This window comes from Lissotriton helveticus, chromosome 6 (genome assembly GCF_964261635.1).
Source record: "Lissotriton helveticus chromosome 6, aLisHel1.1, whole genome shotgun sequence".
In the NCBI taxonomy this organism is placed as follows: domain Eukaryota; kingdom Metazoa; phylum Chordata; class Amphibia; order Caudata; family Salamandridae; genus Lissotriton; species Lissotriton helveticus.
The window spans coordinates 1236479036-1236491906 of NC_136067.1; the positions used below are offsets into that span (position 1 = coordinate 1236479036).

Sequence of the window (12871 nt, forward strand, 5' to 3'; positions counted from 1 at the left end):
ACGCATAGCCGCCGCTAGTGCCCTTAGGATAGACTTGACACCGCTCCACTGTTTGCTGGCTCTGGTGCCTAGGCCTAAGAAAAGGAACCTCTCCTACAAACTATTGCAGCTTATGTTGGTCCTGGCGCGACGTATGGTGGCCATTACCTGGATCGGGCGGAGGGCTCCGGAGGTTGCCGCATGGCTGAGGGATGTTCGGGAGTAGTCGTTGGCGGAGGAGACTCATATGCAACATGCGCGAAGGGATGAGAGACTGCAGGAAGACTTAATGGCCTGGAGAGTCATGTGTACCACCGGTCTGAACGTGAGTGATTCTGAGGGGACTAGTGAGGAACTGTTCACGCCCGAGGGATCGGGAGCCGAGGGGGAGGGTGACGGGGACTGTTAGATCTGAATTGTCGGTGTCAATCGGCTGCTTTCTCATGTTCATTTTCGTTATCTCCTAGTTGCAATGTATGTTTTTTTATTGTATTCCTGCTCGCATTTGCGAGTTAGATTAATTCAGGACGAGCTATTTTTAGGTCCTACTCGACCTTTCTGGCGAGTAGGAAGAAAAACTGACATTTGACCTCTGCCTCTGAAAGCAGAGGAAATGTGACAAGATAGCAAGATTTAAAGGCATCTTCATTGCTCACAAAGTCAATGAGCAATAAAAATGCTTTTAAATCTTGTTAACTTGTCACATTTCCTCTGCTTTCAGAGTTCAAGTGCATTGCACTTAGGTCGAGGTGATTTTGTAGGTTACTAGACTTGTAGGTCTAGTGCATTTTAAATTATTTTTCGAGCCCTGTGGTCAGGTATGTTAGAGGCAGTGAAAGACAGGGACCACATAACTTTTTGAAACATTGTCGCAAATGGAAATAGGAATTGTAGGGACTCCAGGGAAGTCTACCTAGATGAATCAACCTGGTTTGAACATTTCACTAAATTATATTCGGCCCCAGAAATAGGTAGCCTTGAAAGTGAGGGACTAGTATTAAATTTGAATGAAGATAAACTAGAATTTACTCTGCAAGAATCACTGACGGCTATAAGTCTAGTCAAAGCAAGTAAAGCTCCCGGACTAGACAAGATTCCGGGTGACTTATATAAACATGACATTGGTGTATGGGGCCCTTCTATCAACTACCTATGCAACTCTGTAGCAGCTGTGCAGAAATCCCTGAAACGTGGAGGGGTGCTGAAATTATTTGTATTTTTAAAAAGGGCGATCTGAACGATCCTGGGAACTACCGCCCGATAAGTTTAATTGTTATTTTACAGAAAATATACGCAAGGCACATTTTAAATCGCATCAACCTGTGGATTGATGACGAGCAGGTTTTAACTAAATATCAGGCAGGATTTAGAGCTAAAATTAGCACCATAGATCAGTTGTTCAGGTTCGCTTGTATGTGTTGGAAATAAGTCAACCTAAAGAAGGGCCACTTATATGTGGCATTCGTTGACCTAAGAGCTGCATTTGATCTCATCCCTAGACATTTACTATGGGGAGCACTTAACAGGTTGGGTTTACCGGCCAATCTCCTGGAGCAATTAATTAGATTACACCATAACAACTATGCTAAAGTGAGGTGGGGACCGGAAGGTGAACAGACTGGGGCAATACCAATAAAGAGGGGCGTCCGTCAAGGATGCGTTCTCGCACCAACTCTGTTCTCCTTATTTGTAAATGATATTCCCAGTTTCCTGAAGGATTGTAGTAATGATGCCCCAAAGTTAGGAGGAGAGAGTATACCCGCTCTCCTATTTGCGGACGATACTATATTAGTGTCGCAAACACCAAAGGGTCTGCAATGTTTACTTAACACTTTCCAAATCTATTGCAGCAACAAAGGACTAGATATTAATACCAGTGAAACTAAGTTTATGGCGATAAATCCGCACAGGTCTTTTTCAGGACACATGGTACTAAATAAACAAAGAATAGAATATGTTCAAAATTTTACGTACCTAGGAGTCTCAATTGATTCAAAAATGTCTTGGAAAACCCAGATTGAAAAGAGTAAGCTTCTGCTTACGCAAAATGCACTTCCAATCTTAAAAAAACATGGTAACAGTGATAATAAAGCTGTGTTGCCAGCACTCAAGGTTTTTAAGTTTAAAGCCCAGTCTGCTGCCATCTATGGCGCTGAACTGTGGGGCCCAGCATGTAAAAAAGAGTTCGAGTTGAATGAAAAGAAATTTTATAGAGCACTCCTTAAATTACCAACTCGTACCCCGTTAACACCATTAATGCTGGATCTCAATGTGAAGCGAACTGATTACCATGTAATTTTAAGACCGCTAATGTTTTGGGTCAGGATAGGGACAACACCAGAGTTAGCGGACTACAGGGCAGCCCTAATTGAGATAAAGGATTTAGATATCTATAACCGCCTCACTTGGTTTAATCATGTTAGGTCTTGGCTGATAACGATTGGTTTTGTACATTTCTGGAATAATCCCTTAGAAATGACAAAAAGCTCGAAGAGGGTTCTAAAAAAGTCATTTTGGTTTCATATGGAACAGAGTGGACCATATGACAGAGCAAATGGTTTATTGACCAGTGAATTTCTGTTGATTAAAACTAGTCCAAGTTTTGAACCTTTTCTCAATGAGATAAACCCTCCTCTTGCCACACACTATACTTGAAGCTACGATATAGTATACTAATGTTAAATTCATATGTGGCAAGATGGACTAAGGATGGTAGCGATTTATGTACCTTGTGCTCTGGGGGTAAAAGGGAAGACATTACTCATGTTCTTTTTTTTCTACCCAGCTTATGGGATGGCAAGGGAAAAATTGATAAAACCAGTTTGTAGAAACATAGGTGTGAGATCATACCAGGTGGCGGAAAGGATATTAAAATCAGACACTAGCCAAGTATTTGTTTTTGCTGTAAGTAGATTTTTGTTAGCAGTTAATTTTATCAGAATTAAGGCGGGTGAGAAGCTCTAGAACACGTATGTGCATTTAAATGAAGATGTAAGAAAATAGGGAACACAATGGAACGCTAGAGCCAAACCATGGCCAGGGGACGATATCTGCCAAATTTAATCAATTTAATTAATTATCTAATTGTTAATTTTACGTTTTTGATACGTGCCTTTTTATTCTTAAGTATTTATTGTAAAACTTCGATTTTAAACATCCCTCCTGAATGAAATTACGAATTGAAAAATTAGATCAGAGGATTATGTATTTCTATGTGAACGCTCTATGATAAAATGTGTAAATGTTTTTCATGCACCTTTTATGATACGATTGTATCGAAATAAAGGAATAAAGAAAGAAAGGGTGGGATTTGGGGAAGAAGAAAGTATTGGAAGCGATTCTTGTCTTCCGCACTATTTTACCTGAATGCCCATAGTTTAAAGGCACATTTGCTGGTTTTGACTTGGACACTGATTTTTTTGTGTCCTCCGTGGATCTGAGAGCACTTCATTCATTTGGAAAATATCCAAGTTTTACTAGTAATCACACGAAGATGGATGCTCGAGGCCAATTAAGCTGATGCCGTGCTTCTTGTAAATTGTCTGCATATTAACCACCCCTGCATTTTCTTTCTCTGTAAAAGGATGACCCCAGTAAGGAACAAGCATTACAAAGTCATTAGAACTCGTTTGCATTTTCAATTATGAGTTCACCTGTTGGCTTTGCCAAAGCTGAGAGGTGCCCTTAATTTGTATTGCAGCGGACACTGAGTGGCAGGAGCAGGGAAGCTGCTGGGTACTGAACCTTATCAGCAACCCAGCAGTCGGAGGTGATTGCTAGGGGCTACTGGAAATCATAGAGTCTCACTGATGTCCTAGCAATTCTTGTGTTTGGTCGTAAAGGCAGCCAGTGTATCTTGCAGTGAAAACAAATAACAATAAAACAATGTTTTCTTTATGCATAGAAAGCTTGTTTAAGATAAAGCATACGTTTGACAAAGTGATTTTTTCTTTAGTGTCGTTTTCAGATGTAAATGAGACTCGTACTTATTCCAATGAATGCACTTACCAGGAGGTGGAAGGACAATGCCCTGGCAGCCAATAGCATGACGTTCAGACAAAAATACTTCTCTTAGATGTGATTTACAATGTCTCAAGCCAGTGGCTGAATGGAGCTCGCTCAGGCAAATCATTGGTTTGAAACGGGTTGACCCAAATCCCAGTCTTTGCCTATTGAACATAAGAGGTTGAGTTCATCTCCGACCTAAAAAAAGAAACTTACAACTGCATATTAAGCAACATGCTCTGATTAGCTATGCGACAGTTGTGTACAAACTGTAGACACCGTTTTCTTTTTCATGTCCCTGTTGTTCATTCTTTCTCTTGACTTCCCCTCTCTGTTTTCTCTTCTGAAAGGAAAACTCTGCAGCCTAGTGTTCTAAAAAAAAGTTATGCTTCAATGTTTGTTTTTTCTCATAATTTACATTGCATGTATATGTTACATAAGTGGACGTTTAGCTGAGTTCACTCTGAATTAATCACTGGTATAAATCATATGTCGGGTACATACCCAATCATACCTGCTGTGTAGTTTGGTTTAGGAGCCAAAGTGGCAGTTCAGGCCTAGAGCGCCTGCTTTGGTATTGGGGGGGTTGGAGTGCTCCTTGGCATTCAGTCTATGTGTAGAATTAAAAGCATCACTGAGGACTTTTATTTGTGCCAACTGTTAGAGATGGTACCTTTTCCCTGCGAGCTCAGCCACATAAGTCTTGAAATGTATAGTCTTTGGGCCCTACCATGAAGGCATGGCCACTGCATCTCACAGGTGCGAAAGATCAGCAGACCTGTATTGAAATGGGTAGGATGCTGGTCAGCAGCTCTGGGGCTGTGTCAGTCACATGTTTGACATGTCTGATGTTACTGACTGCCCCAGGCACAGCGATTTTGCAAGTGAAAATAGTCTGTCTGGAAATCATCCCATTTCCTGTAGCCTAGGCCCCCCCTGTCTGGGGCAAGTGTGCATAGTATGCACACATCTATAGCAAGCAGTCAGTGAGTACTTGCTCTTATTGTGAAAAGGCCATGTTGACTTCTGTAGTGTCTTGCAAGTTTTATGACCGAACTGCTTTGTCTCCTAGCGGACTCCGTAGAGCGTAGGTGTCGGAGCGGAATGCAATGAAAGCTTGTTCTAGAATGTTGAGTTCGCAGTTACACGAAGCAGAACAAAGGCGATTAATACTAAGCTCTGTGTGTGGTGGTATCATTGGTGGGTACACAGACTGGGGAAGACGCTACAACTTCTAGAGTTTGAGGCTTTTCATGAATATCTGAGTCAGGCATCCAGCCATGTTAAAGCCTGCATGTGGAAAACTTAATTGCATTCCTGCTGAAGTCTAAGGTTGGTACCATTAAAGAAAAAAACTGCTGCAGCAGTATTGGGGAGTTGTCGGTAGTTGGCTGGGGTCTTCCATGCCACTTAAAATCTTACACAATTTGTGGCAGAGCACAGTCAAGCAATGTAGGAGGGTGGATACCTGACTATGGTTACCCCAGATTTTTTTGCCTAGTGTTTAGCTGGTTTTCGACTTAGCCTGGGACCCTGACTAGCAGGATCCCAGGCCAACTATCTGCTCTCTCTTTAAATGGACTCCATGTACCCTAGGTGCATCACCAATTTGGTACTGGACACCTTGTCAGCCCCTGTACCATGCACTATAGGTGCCCAGGGCATAGGTGCATCCAAGGCCTACCAGGGGCTGCAGCATATCTTTTGCCACCCCTGGCTGGTACTTAAATCGACACAACTGGCTGATCACTCAGCTGGGGCAAGGTGGTGTAATCACCCCTTGCTTAGATATAGTATACCTATATCTAAACCTATATCTGGACACATATATACCTATAAGTCACTCCTATGGCAGGCCTTAACAATCCTGGAGGCAGAGTGCTTGGTTTTATGTGAGATGGTGCTCTAGCATGAGCTGAGCCTGTCTGCAGAGGTCGGAACCATTTCCGTACAGCTGTTCCAGTGATACTGCCATACCATATACTATCAAAACATGTCGTGTTTGGTGTCATACACTTTGGAATACTACCCCCTCGCCAGTTCTGGCGACGGGGGTAGCATTCCACCCTTCTAGAGGGAGAAGACATGTTACTTTGCTTAAAACGCGGTTAATCCTAACCAGAGCCTCCGCATCACAAAATGGATGCTGCTGCCCCGACACAAGTCTGACCTCCTGCTGCTGACCGAAACTTGACAGGGGAGGCTTGGACAAAGGGTTTCCTGTCATAGGGAGGTGCTACACCTCCCCAGACAGGAGATAGTGTATTGTGGCAGGGTGGGTTGAAAGAAACTAGACACTGCCTGGGACACACAAGGTGTCCCATGCAAAATCCAGTCAAACCGGTTCTGGGGCACTCCAGCCCCAGCTCTGGTGCGAAACTGGACAAAGGGAAAGGGGTGTAACCACCCCCTTCCTGGGTCCCACCCATAGGAGGGACCTAGCAGGTAATCCAGCCCCTTGATTTGGAATAAAGGTAGGAGCTGTGCAGATGCACATCAGATTATCCTGACTGAAACTTATGAAACGAAACTCTGGACCCTTCGACATCCTACTCGACGTAGAAGACTGAAGAATCTCACTTGTGGTCAAGGAGTGACCACCCTGTGCAAACAGGCACCATCCAGTACCTCGACGTTTGCTTTGTTGCAGTTCCCGCCGGAACTCGAGCGACAGAGATCGACAAGACCCAGCTTTCCTGCCTTCCAACAGCCCGATCCACAGTCCCTGCAAAGCTTAGACCCGTGGAGGCGACCTGAAGCATGGGGCCGGCCATCTTGGAAAAACTACGAAGTACTGACCGTGCAGCTTCCGAGGCTCCCTCGAAGCTGTGCATTGGAGTTTGAGAAGCTCCAGCTCTGAGCAGCTTTTGCACCGAAGCTCACCCCTCCACACTCACAGAGTGCTGCGTGGGGCCCTTTTGCATTTTCCTGCTTGACGTGTTGGTCCGGTCGCTTGCCCGTTGGCTAGTGGCCCCAGTACCGACGAACCTTTGAATTTGCACCGCTGGTCTGGTTGCTCCAGACTGGCCCTCGCTCCCCTGAAAAGGAGCACCCGCTCTGACCTTGCTGGTCCGAGTAAGAAGCGATCTTCGAATCCTGCGTGGGTTGCCCTTGCCAAGGCTTGTTAACTCCGATCTGGAAGCCGACACCGCCGACAGCGAGAGCCTTCGTGGGACAGCTCGTGATTCACTCCAGGACATCCTCGGTGCCCCAGAGTCCACGTGGCAGCGGAGACAAGTTTCGCGACAAGCACCTGATTGCGCCCGACATCGCCTGGTTCCTTCCTGGTCACTGTCTAGTGACCCAGACTCTGTCCCCTCTGCTTTCAGGTACTCTACATCTTCGATCCACCCTTGGATCGCACCGGACACTTCTCTTCTGGACGCCTGCAGCATCTTCATCTCCAGGCACCATAGATCTTTGTGACAAAACCTGACACGCTTTTGCACCTGTGCACCCGCTTCCTGTGGGTGAGGTAATACTTGAACGCCGGTGCTCCTGTAGTGGTTTACACCTCTAGTGTCTGTCTAAAGTTTTGTCCTTCTAGTCCAGTCGGAAGACTCTTAAAACTGTAACTCGATAACTTTTACGCACCATTGACTTTGCATTGGTGCATGCGTGTGCTTTTAGCTCTGCACCCGAATCCCGCGGGCTACTCCCGTCCTAACTGCTGTTAGTCCAGTGTAGTCCCAGCGATTCCCAAGGCCCTAGGCCTTACCACTGATCGATTAGTGATACTTTTACCACTTTTTTGATATATGGTTTGAGTGGCCACCGGCCCTATCCATAATTGTGCAACTTTCATATGTTATATTGTGCTTTTGTTTAAACGCTTGTGCTTCTTTACTCATAAAGAGTATTGGGGATTATTCTGAGAATAAATACATATATTTTTATAATATATAACTTGTGTGGTGTCCTTTCATTTGATATTACAGGATTGCATATGGTAAAACAGCTGGCTTCACATGCCCTCTTGAGTTAAGCCTTTTAGGCTGCTTAGTCCATGCTACCCCTAGGATAGCTTGTCTTTTAAGGTTGACTTACAACCATCACCATAAGGGATTGTTTGGACTGATACTAGGTGCCCACAGAATTGTGGACATCATATACCAGGCCAACTTCTCACAAGCAAGATGTGAATTTTTTATTAAATCTTTATATTTGTAGCTCTTTCTCTAAAAGAGATTCACGGAGAAAAGAATATACAAGGCACCACGTGGCCCTCAACCATTTAATATTCACTCTGGTATCTGTTGGAGGAGCTGAATTTAATACCTGAGGCCCACTGCTATTTAGGTAAATGAACATGAGGGCAAACTTTTTTAATTTGGAGAGTAGCACAGAAGGTACTTCCAAATCTATGCTTTGAAATCAGGAGAAGTTGTATTGTGCAATAGAGGACATCGGAGCAGTTTGAGTTGCGCTGTACTTTTCACGTTGGCATTCTGTGTTGTGGAGCGAAGGTGATATGTTTGTCTAGCATCACTTATTAAGAAGTTCTTTGACCACATGTGACCTATAATGCTAGTCATAGCAGCCGTCTTGGACCCTGGAAAATTATCTGGCTGTTGTTAGCAGTACAGACTATGGGTGTCCGATATTCTGCTATATAATGGCACAGGGCAATGCTAGATTTGATTAACCTACTTTTTATATCCAAACCCTTTTGATCCAGGGGTGTAGTTAAAGGCGAAATATATTTCTTTTCTCATTTCTCCATGAAATTACCAGATGTGTATATATTTGGTAGGATGTGTAACTGGTACAGGTTGAAGGTGCTGTCACTTTTCTGGTGTAAGTGAGTCCTATAGACCTCAGTTCACAAACCAGAAGCGCTAAATGGTGTAGGTAAAGGGCCAGGTTTTCAGCTTCACTTTCAAAATTATAAACCTTATGGAAGCACAGAAAAGAATGACATGTTTACAGAGTTGTACTGCATAGCAGGAAATAAACATTTGTTATTATGACAAAGTAAATATTACAAAACCAAAAATGGCGAAGGAAAGTGTATACATTGAAAAGAAAAGCATCCTACTAAAAGTAACAAAACTGTTTGTGTAAAATAAAATGGAAAGAAGCAGCTTGGCATGAAAAGAAAAACGCCCTCCCAAAAGTAACAAAACGGTGTAAAATAAAATGGAAAGAAGCAGCTTGGCAAAATGAGCATTCTACCAAATGTAACAAAACTTTGCATAAGGTAAAATGGTAAGAGGCATCTTGACATGGCTGTACGCACAAGAATATTGAGAGGACAACCGGGGCAAAAGGATGATAGTCTTAGCATCAGACACCATAAGCAGCTTGGCATGCATCCTGCTCATGCTTAATATATAAACTCTTGGTGGGAAAGAAGATGAAGGTTTTCTCCCAGGGGAGAAAAAACAAACCAATGAGAGAAAACAGGTAGCCTGTTCCGGAGGATGTGTATGCTGGAGCTGATGCATGGAGTGACCAGTCCAGAATTAAGTTCCTGCTTTCATTAACAAACATTGGTAAATGTAATAGGTTTCGCCTATGGTATTAATAAATCGCTGTTTTTTGTTGTAAGTTGTAGCTTGGGGAGTAGTTGTGCAATAGAAGTTACTGAAACTCCGTTAAAGTGTTATGACTTGTATATTGAGAAAGGGAATATATTGTGCTATTACTGGTGGTGTTATAAAGCGGAAAGATATGGTAAACGGGGAGGGACAAAGATAAAGAAACATACCCAATAAATGCAGTTTGAATGCAGATGAGGCCAGGGATTGAGTTTAGGTGAGACTGCGCTGCGTGTGGCTGGCTGCACCTTGCTCTGACTGGAAAGACATCTTGCAGCAATAAATGCTGAGTCCTGCCAGGGGGGTCCCTTGTGTGCCTCTGCACAGAGGGCTTAATGTTCATCCCTGTAGTCTTAAGGGAAATGATTTAAAAGACCCAGAGATTGGTTTATTGGATGGGACAAAATTATGTCAAAAAGATGGGAGCTGTATCTGTGGAAACAGAAATAAATAAAACGAAGGGGGAAGAAACGATGTGTTACCCAGTAGGAGACTGCAAGACACGGGGAGGAGAGAGACAGCCTGCAGATGCACGTGTAAGGCGTACTTGTTATGCAAACAATCAACACAATTGAAGAGGTGAAGTGCTAGGTGAGCTTCTGAAGGGGATTCTGTGTTCTTGGCTCTGTCCCAGAGAACACACTAAAGAAGTAAGAAGAGGATGTGGTGTAGCAGTCAAAGCTGCCGACTGCGGACCTAGTGACCACGGTTCAAGTCCCTGCGTCGACTCACCATCCCTGTGATTCCAGACAAATCATTTAATCTCACTGCGACTACAAAAAATTAAGGTTTAATGCTCATGTAAAGCGCAAAGTTCATTTTACTAAACTGCATGCATGAGAATTTAACTCCAAAACGCATAAGTTACCTCACACGACAAACCACAGAAAATGTGGCGAAATCAAACTACTTTCTGCAGGCTGTAAATATAGTTCTTTTTAAAAACAGGAGTTTGTGGAGTTTTGCGGTGGTATCTCTTGGCTTTTAGCAATGTGTAACAGCTCAGGTAGACCAGGTAAACAGTTTGAAAGAAGTGTGATTTGGTTCGAAGGAGTGCTGCATGCTAAAGGCGTAAAAGCAGCCTTCATTGGCATTCGCTGCAAGATCCTGCTGCTGCTTAAACCAAATCTGTCAAAAAGGTTGAGTTGAAGGAGGGGGAGCGGAAGCCATGGAGGGGTCAGGGAGAAAGTAGTGCAAGCACCAATGATAACAAAGCCAAAACGACGGGGTAAGAAAGGAAAAACCTTGCTGATGGATGCTGCTCGCACAAAGTGCATTTCGAAAGGGAACAAAGCTGTAAACTCATTTTCCCAAATTTACATGACACCAAAACTCAGTTGTTTTCAAGTTCTAAAAGCCGCCAGCTGTAGCCATTTTAGAAGCAATTGTAGAAGTCTTGTCTTGGGGATAAATATTATAAACGCCTTAGAGTAATTGAAAATAAAATAATGTTTACTTGTTAGGCAATTGGTTTGGTAATTTGTATATCCAGTTACATAAATCGGCGTACTATGATGCAGTAGAACTGAGTGAATGTAGGGCATATGAAATACTTGCTACGCCTTTGCTTGATTTCCCTAAAGTGCCCTCCATTCTAACAGCTGAGGAAAGCAAGGTTCGAAGAGCGGGGAGAGGATGTTGCGTTGCGGCCAGAATTGCTGACTTTAGAGCTGGGGAACGAGGTTCAAGTCTGCATTGGCTCAACATCCTGGAAGCAAATCACTTAATCTTATTGTGCCTACAAATATAAAAATATGCTAAGAACGCACACCAAGCAAATGTTACATTTAAATTTTGTAAGCAGCACAGTCACCAAGAAGTAGGTCGGAAAAAGCAGCGTGCTCACTTGCAATTAAATAGGAGTTCTTTGGCCTTGGGACACTGATAATAAGACACAGCTAACAGGAAATGGTATGCTACAACCAGTAGAAATGGAGGAAAAGTGAGAGGCAAGCATACACATGAATGAAAAGGAATGGCGGGATGTAAGCCCCTTTTAAGATTTATATTAAATACAATAGATTTCACAAGCGCTGTGCAAGCAAAAGCTAAAAAGTAGGGATGGTGGGAAGAGGACCGAGTTGCAGGTATTTCTCTTACCCTTTAAACAAGAGTACACGGCCATAAATACACTGGTCATAACAAACGTTCAACAAAACATCGTTTTTGGAGACGCTTCATAAAGTGGGTGCATATCATAAATCATAACGAGGTTTAGCACAATTGCATATATATTGGAAAATATGCTGTTAGCATGCAGCAATCAAGTAGTGTGTCTCCTTGCTGGCATTCAGGGGGTAAAATGTGATTAGACTTTTTATCATCAGATTACATTTATGAACAATATGAACATTTAGTCTTGCAATGTACGAATAGCATATGGAATATCTCAAGGTCCTGATATGTGGGAAAAAGGTTTCATGGTGTGGGAAACATTAATTTACTTGACAGTCTGGAAATATTCCTTGTTTAATGATTGATACCAACTCAGCATACCTGCTTAGATTACCCCTTTGGTTTACAGCGACATGTTACACACCTTCTTATCCATCTGGGCAGTTGTTTAATTAATTTAATTAATTTGAAAATTGCTATCCGTTTTATTTTTTAACAGGGTCAGTTAGACCTTCTCAGAAGTACCACAGGACTTCTTTACAGGCTGAAAGATGCTCAGGCAGCCGGGTAAGCAAACGGAAAATCGTGTTTCCTGCACTGTAAGATCTTTGTGCTTCTAAATTCTTTAATTATTTTGTTTTATGGCCTTTTTCTCTTCACCCATTCACAATTATCATTATTTCAGGTAGTATATACCTTTTTAGTTATCCCTTTTCAACGTTGCATTCTGGTTCCTTCGTGTTTTATAGTGCCTATCTTACCGCAGCATGTTTCTGCAACGCAGGTTTAATTGGTTCGTACCAGGAAAGCTTTCTAAATGTGTGTCCAAGGCCCAAAATTTAGAACACAGTTTAGGTGTAAACTCCACTCACAGAATGAACATAAGAGCTTCTCACTCATCTCTTACACTTGTGGTGCATCTGCGTGTCTTTGATACATAGCTCCTAACTTGAAGGCACTGAGCTTCAGTTTGACGTCAGTGTCTCTGGTGATAAAACAGAGTTCTTGTGGCTCAAAGGCTGTTCTTACCAAGCAATGCATAACTGATCTGTATGGCTATCTGCTGATACATGCCCATTCTTTTTCTGCTATGGGGAGCAATGCATCATGCAGGTTGCACAAGCAAGTGCTTTGATCACTAAAGTATGAAGGACTCTACCATACAGGGGCCCACACATACCCAAGCACCTGCATGTTCACAGTAGGTGAAGATACACCATTGACAACAATGA

General features: G+C 43.0%; 1 protein-coding gene across 1 annotated transcript in view; it reads left to right on the top strand.

The window, feature by feature from the left end:
• Positions 1-12871, top strand: part of POLR3F (RNA polymerase III subunit F) — a 167569-nt gene that overhangs the window by 15726 nt on the left and 138972 nt on the right. The window contains exon 3 of the mRNA XM_078648956.1: positions 12139-12206. Coding sequence (XP_078505082.1) covers positions 12139-12206 — 68 coding nt within the window. The remainder of the gene's footprint in view (positions 1-12138; positions 12207-12871) is intronic.